At 48.9% G+C, this 13,022-nt stretch overlaps 1 protein-coding gene across 1 annotated transcript in view; it reads right to left on the bottom strand.

Moving 5' to 3' along the window:
- Slc2a1 (solute carrier family 2 member 1) overlaps positions 1 to 1,665 on the bottom strand; it is a 28,225-nt gene extending 26,560 nt beyond the window's left edge. The window contains exon 1 of the mRNA XM_051171224.1: positions 1,471 to 1,665. Coding sequence (XP_051027181.1) covers positions 1,471 to 1,488 — 18 coding nt within the window. The 5' untranslated portion in view covers positions 1,489 to 1,665. The remainder of the gene's footprint in view (positions 1 to 1,470) is intronic.
- Between the last annotated feature and the right edge of the window lie 11,357 nt (positions 1,666 to 13,022).

Genomic DNA, 13,022 nt, shown 5'->3' with positions numbered 1-13,022 from the left:
CGCAGCCCAGACGTTAGGAACTGTGTGATTTGAGGAAACTTACTTCCCTTCTGTGTGTTCCTGGTGAAGAGACACACAGAAGGGCACCGAGAGGTAGTTTAGCCATGAGCCAGGTGATCAATCACCCGTCGATTTTCACCTTCACTCTTCTGCACTCAGAATAGTCACCTTATCCACTCAAGAAAGATATATCCAGGCGGAATGCTGAGGTGCCGGGCTTTACAGCGCTCAGGAAGCAGAGGCAGGATCTCTGCGTTTGAGGTCAGCCTGGACTACATAAGAGTTCTAGGACAGCCAGGGCTGCATAGTGAGACTGTTTCCAAAACAAAAACAAAATGCAAGGACTTTTGAAAGACGGATCGGCCGGGCGTGGTGGCTCACGGGAGGCAGAGGCAGGTGGATCGATGTGAATTCGAGGCCAGCCTGGTCTACAAAGTGAGTCCAGGACAGCCACGGCTACACAGAGAAACCCTGTCTCTAAAAAAGAAAGAAAGAAAGAAAAGAAAGAAACAAAGACAGACGGATCAATCCAGGCCTGGCACTACAGAGGGTAACACAGGCTTGCATTTGAAGAAGTCAGGGAGAAAAGCTCTAAGTGGAGAAACCAAAGTTCGGAGTTTTAAAGTAGCTTCTGAAAGACTTCAGGCTTCCGTCTTTCAATTTTTTGTATTTTTACCTGGTTATACCCTATCACCGTGGCGCCAGTATGACCATCGGAAGCCAACTGGAACTTTGCTTGGTCACACCAAAAGCCAAAGCCCTCCACTCCCCAGTAAAGGAACCCGGGATTTAGCTCACGTTCACGCTGCTCTTAGCTTTAAAAAGGAAATGGGGGCAGGAAGGGCGGAGGTCGCGGAAGGTGCGCATCCTTGTCCCTTCCTATAGACTAAAACGAGAATATCCAAATGGTTTTTTTTTTTTTAAGCGACTAAAACAAACTCTACACAAAGCAAAGGCACGGCAGAAAAGAAACAATGTCGCACACCCAGGAGGGGTTCAGTAAATCGGCTCACTGCAGGGCAAGCCTGTTCACAGGTGATGAGAGACCCATCCTATCTACACAGTGGCTTGCCCCGGAAAAAGCCCCTCATCCCTGGAGGACTGCGCATCGAGGTGTGCCGGGAGCACGCCGTCTCCCGACCCTGGCCTGGAGGAAGTGCCTTCTCCTCCCGGCCACCCCCAAGGCCCGGGTTCCGGGCGCGGCGCGGGCTCCAGGCGGGTCCCGCCTCCTCCGCGCCTAGCCGGGGCCCGGCTGGGGGCTCGGCCCTCTTAGCCAATGGGCGCCGCGTTCCGGCCCCCTCCCCCGCGCGGGAGGAGCCGCCGAGGTCGTGCGCGACGTGCGGCGCCAGGGCCCCTGATCCGCGGCCCCCGCCCCAGCCGCGTGGGGAAGCGGGGCCTCGCACGGGCGCCCCCCGGACCCCAGCGCTCCGCAGCATGTCCCCTCCCGGGGCGCACAGCCCCGCCACTCACCTTGCTGCTGGGCTCCATGGCCGCGGTGCGCTCGAGGCTCTAGCTGTGCTTGCTGCGAGGCGGGGAACGGGCTTGCTGTGACTATGCGTCTCCCGCCGGACCTCCACAACCTGGCGATCTTGGGACCCGGTAGTCTAGAAAAGCAACCCACAAGAGATCCTCAGCTTCTTGCGGGAGAGCGCGCGGAGCGGCCTTTTTATAGGACCGCCGCCATTGGCCCGCGCCGCGGGGGGGGGGGGAGTGTAGGTGGGCCGGGGGGGGGGGGGCCTTGCAGCACGTCCGGGGCGGGGCTCCGAGGGGCGTGGTTCTGCCGGGTGGAGGTGGGGGGGAAGGGTTCCTGACTAGCTCTAGATGCTCAACTTGGTAGTCCCGAGCTGAGCGCGCGCGTGCACCCGAGGGGGGCGCTCGCTGTGTGGCTCTGGGCTGGTTCGTACACGTCTCTGAGTCTCAGCGGCCACTAGCAAAATGGTGCCGGGCTATAAAGCGGTCGCCTGGGACTCCGGTTTCCACGCTAGGCTGCTGGATAAACCTTGGTAAACTGGAGATAATAATAGTACAACCTCCTGGGTTGTCAGGAAGATTAAGCGAGTTAATATTTGGAGGGTGTTTACAACCGCGATGTTACGTGTACAGTGGTATTTAATTTATTAGAGAGACCACGGGAGGTCTGGCTCCGAGTTCGGGTTTCCCCTCTCCGTGCCCTGTATTCCTGCTCCTAAGCTCAACTCCTCTTTTGCGCCTAGAATCCACGCCCACCGCTTCTTTAGGCTGCAAAACTGCCACCTACCTCTATTTCTGACTGTATGGTGACACCTAAATGGGAAAAGCAGAGAGGCTGGGTGTCTAAATGGTTAAGGACACAGAACACCTTGGCCCTGAACCAGCTCACCTATATAATAAACTGGCTCTAGCTGGTCCCGGGCAAGCTCCTAGCCAGTGAGCTTTCTTCTGTATAAAATGGAGTTTGTATCAAACCCCGTGCTATGAGACTTACAGGCAAGCTCTGAAAATGCTCAGCATGACAGTCCATAGCTTCTATGGTGGTGGCATTATTGTCATCTGGGTTCACTCTATTTCCCCGGAGGCCATAGAGGGAAGAGCCTCTAGTCCCAGTTTCCCACCTAGGTTCGGGTGAGGGAGGGATCTCAGAGAAGGTAGTTTCTGTTAGAGACAAGAAGCTGAGCTGTGTGTCAGCTGCTGGCCTAGGGGGCACCCTTGTTGGGCATGGGTCCCTGAAAAGGAAAGCATGTGGGCCTGGTAAGTCTGGGGTTTCCTTCTCTCACCTTGCTCACCACCTCACCCCCCTTTCCTTCTCTGCTGTCTGTGAGACCTGGCGCTGCTCTTGCTGTCTTCGGCCCTGGACCCTGTTACTTTCCCTCAGTACAGCTGATATCAGGACTGGAGCAAGGCCCACACACCCGACCACCCAGGCCCTTCCTTACAGCATTGGTTCACAAACTCAACTTCCCCCATCACAGAAGCACATGCCTATCTCGCCACCAACAAGCCACCTTTTCCTCCTCTGTGCCGGTCCTGTACTAGTCAAATTTCCTAGGGACAGAGGCATGAGAGAGAGAGCATTCCTAGCTTCAGGGAGAGGGGGAGTGTAAAAAACATCACCAAGGGAGAGTACGGGATAAGGGGGTGGGGGGTAAGGGGTGGGGGGGGGTGGGTGAGGCTGTTCCCAGGAAGTAGCTCTGTGGGAAGGGGGAGGTGATACAGAGCAGGGTTTGGAAGGTAGTATAGGAGTTCAGTAGGCAGCTGGATGGGAAGGCCGGTCTAGACAGAAGAGCGGAATGAATGATTTCAGAAAAAAGATCTTTAGACAACACCATAAACCGCAAGGTTCAGACTTTGGAGTTCCAGCTCTGCAACTGACTTGCCAAACGTACAGCTCATGTCAGCTTCAAACCCCGCGACTCTAAAACCACAGTCTGCTCCTGGTGTGGACAAGGCTCTCCCAAAGTGAACTGCACTAACACTTCTGGTTTGGTTTGGTTTTGAGAGAGGGTTTCACTATAGAGCACTGGATGTCCTGGAACTCACTCTGTAGACCAGGATGGCTTCGGATTCACAGAGATCCACTTGCCTACCAAATACTGGGATTAAAGGCTTGCACTACCAGACCTTGCTCAAACTGCACTAATTGTTGGTGTCAGCATTTCAGCCCAGTCCCATGGTCCGATGGCACTCAAGGAAAAACAGAGTAGCCAGGAAACAACGTTGCTTTCCCCCATCTCCCTATACCTGCCCAGACACAGATCCCATTGTCTGCTTGGAATTCCAAGTCTCTCTCCTCTCTGTAAATGTTTTACGGCCCCTGGAGGCTACTGTTTAGAGGCAAATTCACCAGGAGCCATGGACACTGGCTCAGAGGTTAGATTCTTAGGTGGACTATTGTCTTGGAGACCGAGTCCTTGGAAACAGAATTTAACCCTATCTAGGGGAGAGCACCAGAGAAAGACCAGGAGATATAAAGCCTTAGCTGGAATGGTGTGCCACGGAGGGCAGGGATGTGGACAGAGAGGCCTGGAGAAGTGGCTCCTTGTAGTGTGATTGGCCCCTACTAAGCCAGAGCCGAGTGGGGAGTGGAGAGCCACAGAGGGTTTCAGAGGAAAAGAACCCGATGACAGCTCAGCAAACCCGCCCGGACCTGAGGCTTCTGAATGGGAGGAGGTAGAGTCCCACGGTGGACCCCCAAGACCTGGTGAGACTCGCTGGTCTGTGCCTACACTGGCAGCTTTGTTCCCTGGAGGCTGACTTCAGCCCTTAAACGAACGCAGTTTTTTCTGGGTTGTTTCCAAGCTGCTCCAGCCCCAGCCAGTCTGGAAGAAAAAAAGAGCTACCCGGACTAGCGGAGAGGTGCCAGGTGCCCAGGATGATGCAGGCGGGTGCCTGCCGGGTGCGTGTCTACTAGCACGAATTAGGAATGGGCGGTGCTTTTGCGGGGCGGGTCCTAGCTGCTACGAAGAGTGAGTAAGAGAGCCCGGAAAAGGCTCTGTTGCCTTTAAAGGCAAGTATACCGCGTAGGGCGAAAAGGCTTTGCTGAATCAGTGGCAGCTGATGCAAGGGGCTCAGGCAGGGACCGGGATGGGGCGCCTCTAATCTGAAGGCTGTTTTGCAACTCAGATCCTCCTGCGCTGGATGTAAACATGGTATAGGACTCCCGGAGGACATGCTGGGCCAGGCAGGACAGTTCTCTGTGTTTTATATTATAGTCTGATATGCACACCTGTTCCAACCACCTGCTCCGATCTATCTCATCGGTGTCCCTTCCCCGATCGTCTGGTGTGCCTCTCTGCGAGTGCTACCACCTATTCATTGATCCGGGGCATGCTATTTTCTGAACGCCACAGCTGGCTATCTAGCTGCCTTCAGGACGGTGTCCTGGGTGTCCCACAGGCGCTCACACTCAAATCTTAAATCTAAACTCACCACTCCACCACCAGTCTTCCAAGTACCCCAAAGATGGTACCTCCAAACTGCCCTAGCGAGCTACCTGCCACTCACCTTATTACCCTAGTCCAACCAATCCTGTGGCTTCTGCCTTTCCATAGGACTATTGCCTCCCCCACCCCCTGCTACCCTCCATTAGATAGAGCCATTTCTCAGGTATCTTCCCACCTGCCATGACCTTTGTCTCTCAAACATCACTCTCTGCTTTAAGCAGATGGCATATGACGACATGGCTAAATCTCACAGGCATCACATGAAAGGTCATACGCAAAATCGTGTGTTTGCATACACACAACATGCAAAACGCTCCGGAGTTCAGAAGTCTGGAGAACAGTTCTGTCTGGAAGGGAGGGGCTCCGGGGGTAGGGTGGGGGAGTCGGGGGTTGCTGGGTAATCAGGGTGAGGCAGCTGGAGAGCCAATCAGCAGTCCTGGTGTTTTTCTCTTTGCCCCAAGCTTTTATATGACTCAGCAGCTAGAAGTAACTAATCCCAACTTTATTGAAAATTTTGATACTTTGTCATCATGGATTTTTCTTCTTCATTATTATCATTTTTTGATTTCTCAAGAATATGGCATTAAGGACTGGGACTGAACTTCAGGGATAGAGAGTTTGATTCCAGAGAGAGAGAGAGAGAGAGAGAGAGAGAGGGAGAAGTTGCATTAAGGGCACTATTTATCTTCACAACTGGGTTTTGGGGCACCCCTACCCACCCCTGCCTTGAGCTTTCCTTGGGTGTGGAGGGCCAGTCTCACCACACCCAAGCCCTGACGCTGTTGATAATGTTTCTTTTTAAGATGTTGGTGACACAGGTATGTTCCATTTATGAAAACATTGAACTGTGTGTGTGTTTCTGAGTTCTGCAGTTGTCTGAATGCACATTGGCTTTCTGTTTGGTTTTCCTTAAAATCTTTACATAGTTCTAGGGAGATGTCCCCTGTCTGTGTCTTCCAGTACTCCAAACCTCTCAAAAAAACTAAAAGCTGCTACATGCTGTTAACATATTTTTTTCTTGTTGTTATTTTATTTTGAAAGTTTTTCATGTTTGTTTTTCAGAAGAGCCACATTATGTCAAACTCACAATCCCCCTGCCTCAGCTTTCAGGTGAGCCACTACCTCCTGCTTTTTGTACGTTTGTTAAGTGGAACAATACAATAATCTAGGTAGTTTCCAGCATATAAGATGACTTTTTAACTTTTTAATGCCTGGCTGTCTGTGCCTTGCATGCAAATAGACACATGCCTGAGTCTGCTGCACAGGGAGTGCATTGGAAGAGGGGGAGTCTTATACGGAGAGTGTATTAACTTCTATATTTTAAGTGGAAAAGTTGGGGCAGGGTCATTTTATACACTGGAAAATACAGTAATTTAATCTCCTCAGAAATTCTATGAGATGATTGTATTTTTTCATCTCCATTTTCTAAAGGAGGAAAGAAAGGCTCTACAAAGTAAAGAAATTTGCCCAAATCATATTGGTAGTCAGTAGTTTTAGTACCTAGTACCTAGATTTTAAAAACATGGAACCAGTGAGATGGCTCACTGGATGAAAGCACTTGCAGTGCAAAGCCTTTGACTTGAGTTCAAATTCTAGAACCTACATAAGAATCCAGAGGCTGCATCTGCAATCCCAGTATACCCAGACTGAATGAGAACTGGAGACAGGAGCTCCCACTGGCAAAACAATGGAAGAAACAAGAGAGACCCTGCCTCAAAAACAAGGTGAGAGTTAGAGAGAATAACAAAATTCATTTTGGAGAGAGAGAGAAAAACACGGAGAGAGACATAAAATGAATAAAACTTAAAAGCAAGGTAGAAGGAGAGAACTGACTGCAGAAAAATTTGCCCTTTGACCATTACATGCTATAACTCCCACACTCCCACACAAATCTTTAGACTCAATAAAGACTGGACCAACAGGACTTGTCTAGGGCCCTGGCCTAGCACTAGCCAAGCAACTGCCCAGCCTGGCTCTAATCGCTTAGATTACAATTATTTGAGCCTTATCTTTCCCTTAGATAAATACCTCTCCAGGGCAAGCCCTCTGTCATCCCCAGCTTTCCTCTGTCCAGCAAGTTAGTTGGCACAGGAAATAAACTATAAATGCTTAATGAGTGACAGAGCCAAAGGATAAATGACGGAGGAGGTGACAAAGTGTGGAGAAGATTATAGTACAGGATTCAGAGACAGACCTGCTTCATGCTTGTGTGCTTTGGATGTGTGACCTGATCTGAGTCTCCCAAATGCATGCTGGGAATATCTCCACCTGTAGAACTGATTGTGAATATGGAGTGAGAAAGTCACTATTGGATGATCACCATACAAGTACTTGGGGAGTAGTAGCCATTATATCCAGGTTTTTACATCTTCCAAGCCCTGTTTACCCCGGGATGGCAGGCTCCTGTCTCTTGTAAATTCTGTATGTTGATATTTTTTCCCCCTGTAGGCCTCTGGGATTGGAGAGAGGATTGGATATGGTCTGAGCCTCAGGAATGGCAGAGTTCTGGGAGTTGGAAGTCTGGTATTATTGCCAGAGATGTTGTGCTAAGCCAGTTACTTCTTCTTTGTGGATGTTTTCTTGTACTAAATTGAACCCTGAATACTCTTCAAGTTGTAGGGCTCTGAGGTGGGTTCTATTCTGCGCCTTGGGCCTAGCACACGGGAGGCCTTCCATAAAGATGTGGGGAGCAGTGAGGAGAAGAGCCTGAGAAGCTCGGGGCGCATGGGAATGCAGACTTGGCTCGCTTGTTCTGAGAACTGAGTTCTACAGAGGCGTGGACGACTGGGCATGCGGTTCACATTGATGTAACCAACAAGACACCTTCCCACACGCTGTCCCTCCCCCTCCCCCCTTCCCCTTGGGAAGACAAGAGAGGCTGAGGAAACTGTGGCATGGATGTTAAGCTGCTGCTGGAGACCATGGTGAGGGAGGACCTTAGTAGCAAATTGAAATGAGAGCATCTTCACGTTTAGAGTTAATCATGTAGAGTCGGGTGTGGTGGCACACGCTTTTAATCTCAGCACTCTGGAGGCAGAGGCAGGCAGAGCTCTGTGATTTCGAGGCCAGCCTGGTATACAAAGTGAGTTCAGGACAGCCAGGGACCCTGTCTTGAAAACAAAACAAAACAACCAACAAACAAACACAAACAAACAAACAAAAAAGAAAGAAAGAAAGAAGGAAAAAAAAAAGAATGAACCATGAAGTAATTTAGATGGAAAAGAAACACATAGCTCCCATAGCTCACCCCTAACAGAGCAGGTTACCTATGTCCATCTTTCCTGGCTGTCCCCTCCTGTGTCTCCTGGCAGTCACAGGCACGTTCATCAGGAAGAGCTGGGTGACTCATCCTGATGCTGGAGCTGACTCACACTTTAATAGAGGGAGAGTGAGATCCTATCTTTATAGAAGTTTGAAATCCAGGACAGTCCAGTGCCTCACTCAGACAGGGAGAGTGCTGTGGCTGGAGACTCGGGAGGACAGAGGGTTGCTCAATCTGGCCTCCACGGCAAGTTTGCTGGGTGGCTTGAGGCTACTCCTTGTCTCTCAGATTCTTTTCAATTTTATGCTGAGAGCGGTGTTGCCAAAAGTAACCCCTACCAGCCCCAGACAAAGCAGACAGAGTCCCTCACTGTGGGAACCTAGTGGAAAAACGGTGTGTGTCATGTCACACAGGTGCATGTACACTGGCTTAGGATGTTCATTTGAGGTCAACTGGTTGCCACAGAAAGGAAGTTGAGATATTCTGGAGTGGAAAAAAAGGTTACAAAGCTGTAAATTTGTCACAAATTCAAATGTAAATAATCCAGGTGTGACTCATGCCTGTGATCTCAGAATTTGGGAGATTGAGGCAGAAGGATTGTCTTCGTTTGAGGCCAGCCTGGGCTACAGTGTGAGGCTATAATGTGCCCCATAGCTGGATTTCTATAGATACATGCTATATGACAACTCAAGTTACCTATGGGATCTATGGGTAGTAAAACTAGTAGTCTTATTATTTTCTTATTTTGAAATCATTTTTCTGGTTTTTCTACCAGGAATGAGTAGCCATTGAATAATTTTTATTTTTTATTTAGTTTTTCAAGACAGGGTTTCTCTGTGTAGCCTTGGCTGTCCTGGGCTCCATTTGTATACCAGGCTGGCCTTGAACTCACAGAGATCCGCCTGCCTCTGCCTCCCAAGTGGTGGGATTAAAGGTGTGAGCCACCACCGCCCGGCTGCCATTGAGTAATTTTTTCTTCATAGAAGAAGACTCACATTATATATATGAATGTTTATCATGCTCACACTGGTATTTGTGAAGGCTGTACAGTCACTGGCCAGCGGTAGTAGGTTCAGTAAGCTGGGGTCGCTCAAAGCGCTGCCTCCCTGGAGCTGACAAGGATGAGGACTCATAGGAGGAAGCTGCTGCAGAAAAAGGCTGTGTGTACTCTGAAAACTAGACATGAGGACAGCAGCAGGCTTCAACCACAGCGTAGGAAAGAAAGCACCTCCAGACTCAGTGGTTTTAAACAGCAAGGACTTGTGGCTTTGGAACCCATTGAGCCATTGCACATGACATCAGCTGAGGTCACTCATGCAGCTGTGTTTGTAGGTACATGTTTGGGCCCATCTGTTCATGTGGTATTGTATCCTCGCCTGCCTGTTGCAGGATAGCCTGGTTTTCCTCTGGCCTGGCAGCTGAGTTCTAAGAGGTCAAGCCCCAGTGGAGCAGGCATATTGGTTTATTGGCCAGTTATATGAATGTAGACCATTCTGGGTTTAGATTGCTGTGTCACTTGCCAGTAATGAACATGTCTCTGCAAGTAGAAATTTCCTAGCACAGTTTTTTGTTTTGTTTTGTTTGAGATAATGTTTACCCAGGCCTTAAACTCTCTGTGTAGCCAGAGATGACCTAGGACTCCTAGCCTTCTGGCCTCTAGCTCCCAAGTGCTAGGATTACATCTATGTGCCATCACATCAGGCACGACACAGTTTTTTTTAACAACTGATAGTCTTGATGATGGAATGGAGGCTCCACTGGATGCCTTAGATAGGATGCCTTCATCCTGAGGTAATTATTAATAACTCTATAAGAAAAAATATTAGTATCCCAGTATAAATTTTTGTAGGAGAAGAATTACAAGATGAAAAGAAACTCTGTAATTTTTAAGATGTTGACATATTGTGCTTCAAGAATTATAAGTTTTTCAGAGTGTGGTGGTTTATACCTATAATCCTAATACTCAAGAGGTTGAGGCAGGAGGATCATGAAAAGCTTGAGGTGGGCCAGAGAGGGCTACAGTGTAAAACCTTGTCTCAATTTTTTTTTTTCTTAACATCTTGTGCTTCCTTTCAGATCTGAATTGCTGCATGGGAAATTCTAGGTTTCATACCTTCAATTTGCTACGACCTGCATGTTATATTTTGCTGTTGTTATTGTTTGCCAAGTTGACACAGGCTAGAGTTATCTGGGAGAGGACTCTAAATAGAGAAAATGTCTCCATAAAGATTGGCCTAAGCCGGCCAAGGGGGCACACGCCTGTAATTCCAGCGCTCAGGGAGGCAGAGGCAGGCAGATCTCTGTGAGTTGGAGGCTAGCCTGGTCTACAAAGTAAGTCCAGGACAACCATGGCTACACAAGAGAAACCTTGTCTCAAAAAAAAAAAAAAAAAAAAAAAAAACCAAACCAAACCAAACAAACCAAACAAACAAAAACCAGGCAAGTCTGCAGAGTTAGTTTGAGACAGCTTCTCTCTATATAGCCCTGATTGTTTTGGGGACTCATTATGTAGACCAGACTTCCGTTGAACCTCTGGAGATCCACCTGCCTCTGCCTCCAGAGTGCTGGGAATAGAGGCGTGCGCCACTGTGACCTTCCACCATTTGCTTGATTAATGATAGGTATTGGAAGGCCCAGCCCACGATGAATGGTAGCAACCTGGGCGGGTGGTCTTGGGGTATGTAAGGAAGCAGGCTGGCAAGCCACGGGGAGCAAGCCAGCGAGCAGTATACTTCTGTAGTTTCTGCTTTAGTTTCTGACTTCAGATTCCTGCCTTGAGTTCCCGCCCTGACTTCTCTCACTGATGGAGTACGATCTAAGAGTTGTAAGAAGAAGTAAACACTTTTCTTCCCAAGTTGCTTTTGGTCATGGTCACCTGCCCTGCATGCCCTGGTCCTGGACACCTTACTGGGGGTGATAAGGGAATGAAGAAAGGACAAACACTCGGAAAAATCAGCGATGGGGTAGGGCATGTGCCCTGATGGAGACACATCACCACCACCAGCAACCAAAAAATTCAATGCCTTTATTGTACTTGTCTGAATGGAAGAGGCCGGTTTCTTGCAGCCAGCTGACAAGGAGGTAGGTTTTGTAGGTCTTTGGAGGGTGCCGTCTCAGGCTGTAGTTGTCTGTGGTTGATACTTTTTATATATACTGGTCAGTTGTTCATAAATGCTCATATCGAGAGCAGAGAAAAACTTTGCTAAGCCTCTTCTAGGGATGGTTTTGCCACTCCCATGGGTCTGAAGCACTGGGGTCTTTGACATGACTCTGCACATGTCAACAGCACATGTTCAGACACGGCATTTTATCACAGCAGCAAAAACCTAAGACACCACCTGTAGGTGCTACTGTTTCAACTCTATTTTACTCACGCTACTTTTAAATTTTATTTTATTTGGGAGGGGTCAGTTCTTATACTTCTTCCCCCCTTCCCCCCTCCCACCAGGCAGGAGAGAAAGAAGGTTAGTGGGAAAAGGAGGTGCAGTTTTCCTTAGCTACTTCCAGCTGGTTAGGTTCGGTGGGTTCTTTAGGGCAATACCAACCTCAGTCATCAGGATATGCGGCAGTCCTGATGACCAGCAAATGAACAAGCAGCCTCCTTCAACCTTCTCTGCAAAGCTTTCTCTCTCTCTCTCTCTCTCTCTCCCCCCTCTCTTTCTCTCTCTCTCTCTCTCTCTGAGTGTCCTCTCTCTCTGTCTCTCTGTTTCTCTCTGTCTCTCTCTTTGTGTATGTGTGTGTGTATGTGTGTGTATCTCTGTCTCTTTGTCTCTCTAACTCTGTCTATGTGTGTGTTTCTGTCTCTCTGTGTCTCTGTCTCTGTCTCTGTCTCTGTCTCTGTCTCTGTCTCTGTCTCTGTCTCTGTCTCTCTCTCTCTCTCTCTGAGTGTCCTTTCTCAGAGCATTTTCTAACCATCTCCTTGAAGTGTCCTTTCTCTCTGCCTGGGCTGTGATATGGGCTTCCACTATGTTGGGTCCTGGGGACTGTACCCAAGTCATCAGTCTTGGCTCAAGATGTCATCCAGCTGGCCTCAGTCCCTTGGTTTGTTCCATAGTCAGGAAGAAGCAGGCAGTGGTCAGGAGACCTGCTTGCACTCTGGAAGGCAGTCTCAGAGTTCTCAGAATTAAATTTTCTCTAGCTGGCAAAGACAATGCCCCTCTCTGAGTTGCATGAGGCTGTTATCAGCTGTGGATAAACTAAGGCAGCCCCATAGCCGACACTTGGGATTAAAGCAAATACATATTTATATAACATAACTGAGTTTTTAAAGAAACCAAGACTTCCACTACCACCACCCTTTCACAGCCCTCATCAATACTAAGTGTCCTTTGTATTTTAGTCTTTGCCAGTTAGATCTATAAGAAATGTTTTTTTGGTTTGGTTTGGTTTGGTTTTGGTTTTTCGAGACAGGGTCTCTCTGTGTAGCCTTGGCTGTCCTGGACGTACTTTGTAGACCAGGCTGGCCTCGAACTCACAGCAGTCCACCTCCCTCTGCCTCCCAAGTGCTGGGATTAAAGGTGTGTGCCACGATGCCCAATTAGAAATGGGGTTTTATTGTTTTTGGAAGAGAGAAGATTCAAAGTGGCTCTGAGCCAGATGCAGATTGGTGATGGTAGATGGCTGGCCAATCCCCAGCACTCTAAACAAACCAAAAATTGGATTTGGTTTTTCCTTAGAGACAGCAAGACCAAGCAGCTTGACACACAGGGACAGACTGGGAAATCAATGCTGTATGCTGCCAGCCAAGCTACAGGCAGTAGGTCTAAGGTCACTGTCTTCTCTGCACCAACTATTGGGACAAGCCCACTGATTTCCTGTCCTGTGTTTGTGGGCTTTCTAGT

This window comes from Acomys russatus, chromosome 29 (assembly GCF_903995435.1).
Source record: "Acomys russatus chromosome 29, mAcoRus1.1, whole genome shotgun sequence".
Lineage (NCBI taxonomy): Eukaryota > Metazoa > Chordata > Mammalia > Rodentia > Muridae > Acomys > Acomys russatus.
This window is presented reverse-complemented; position numbering and strand designations above follow the sequence as displayed.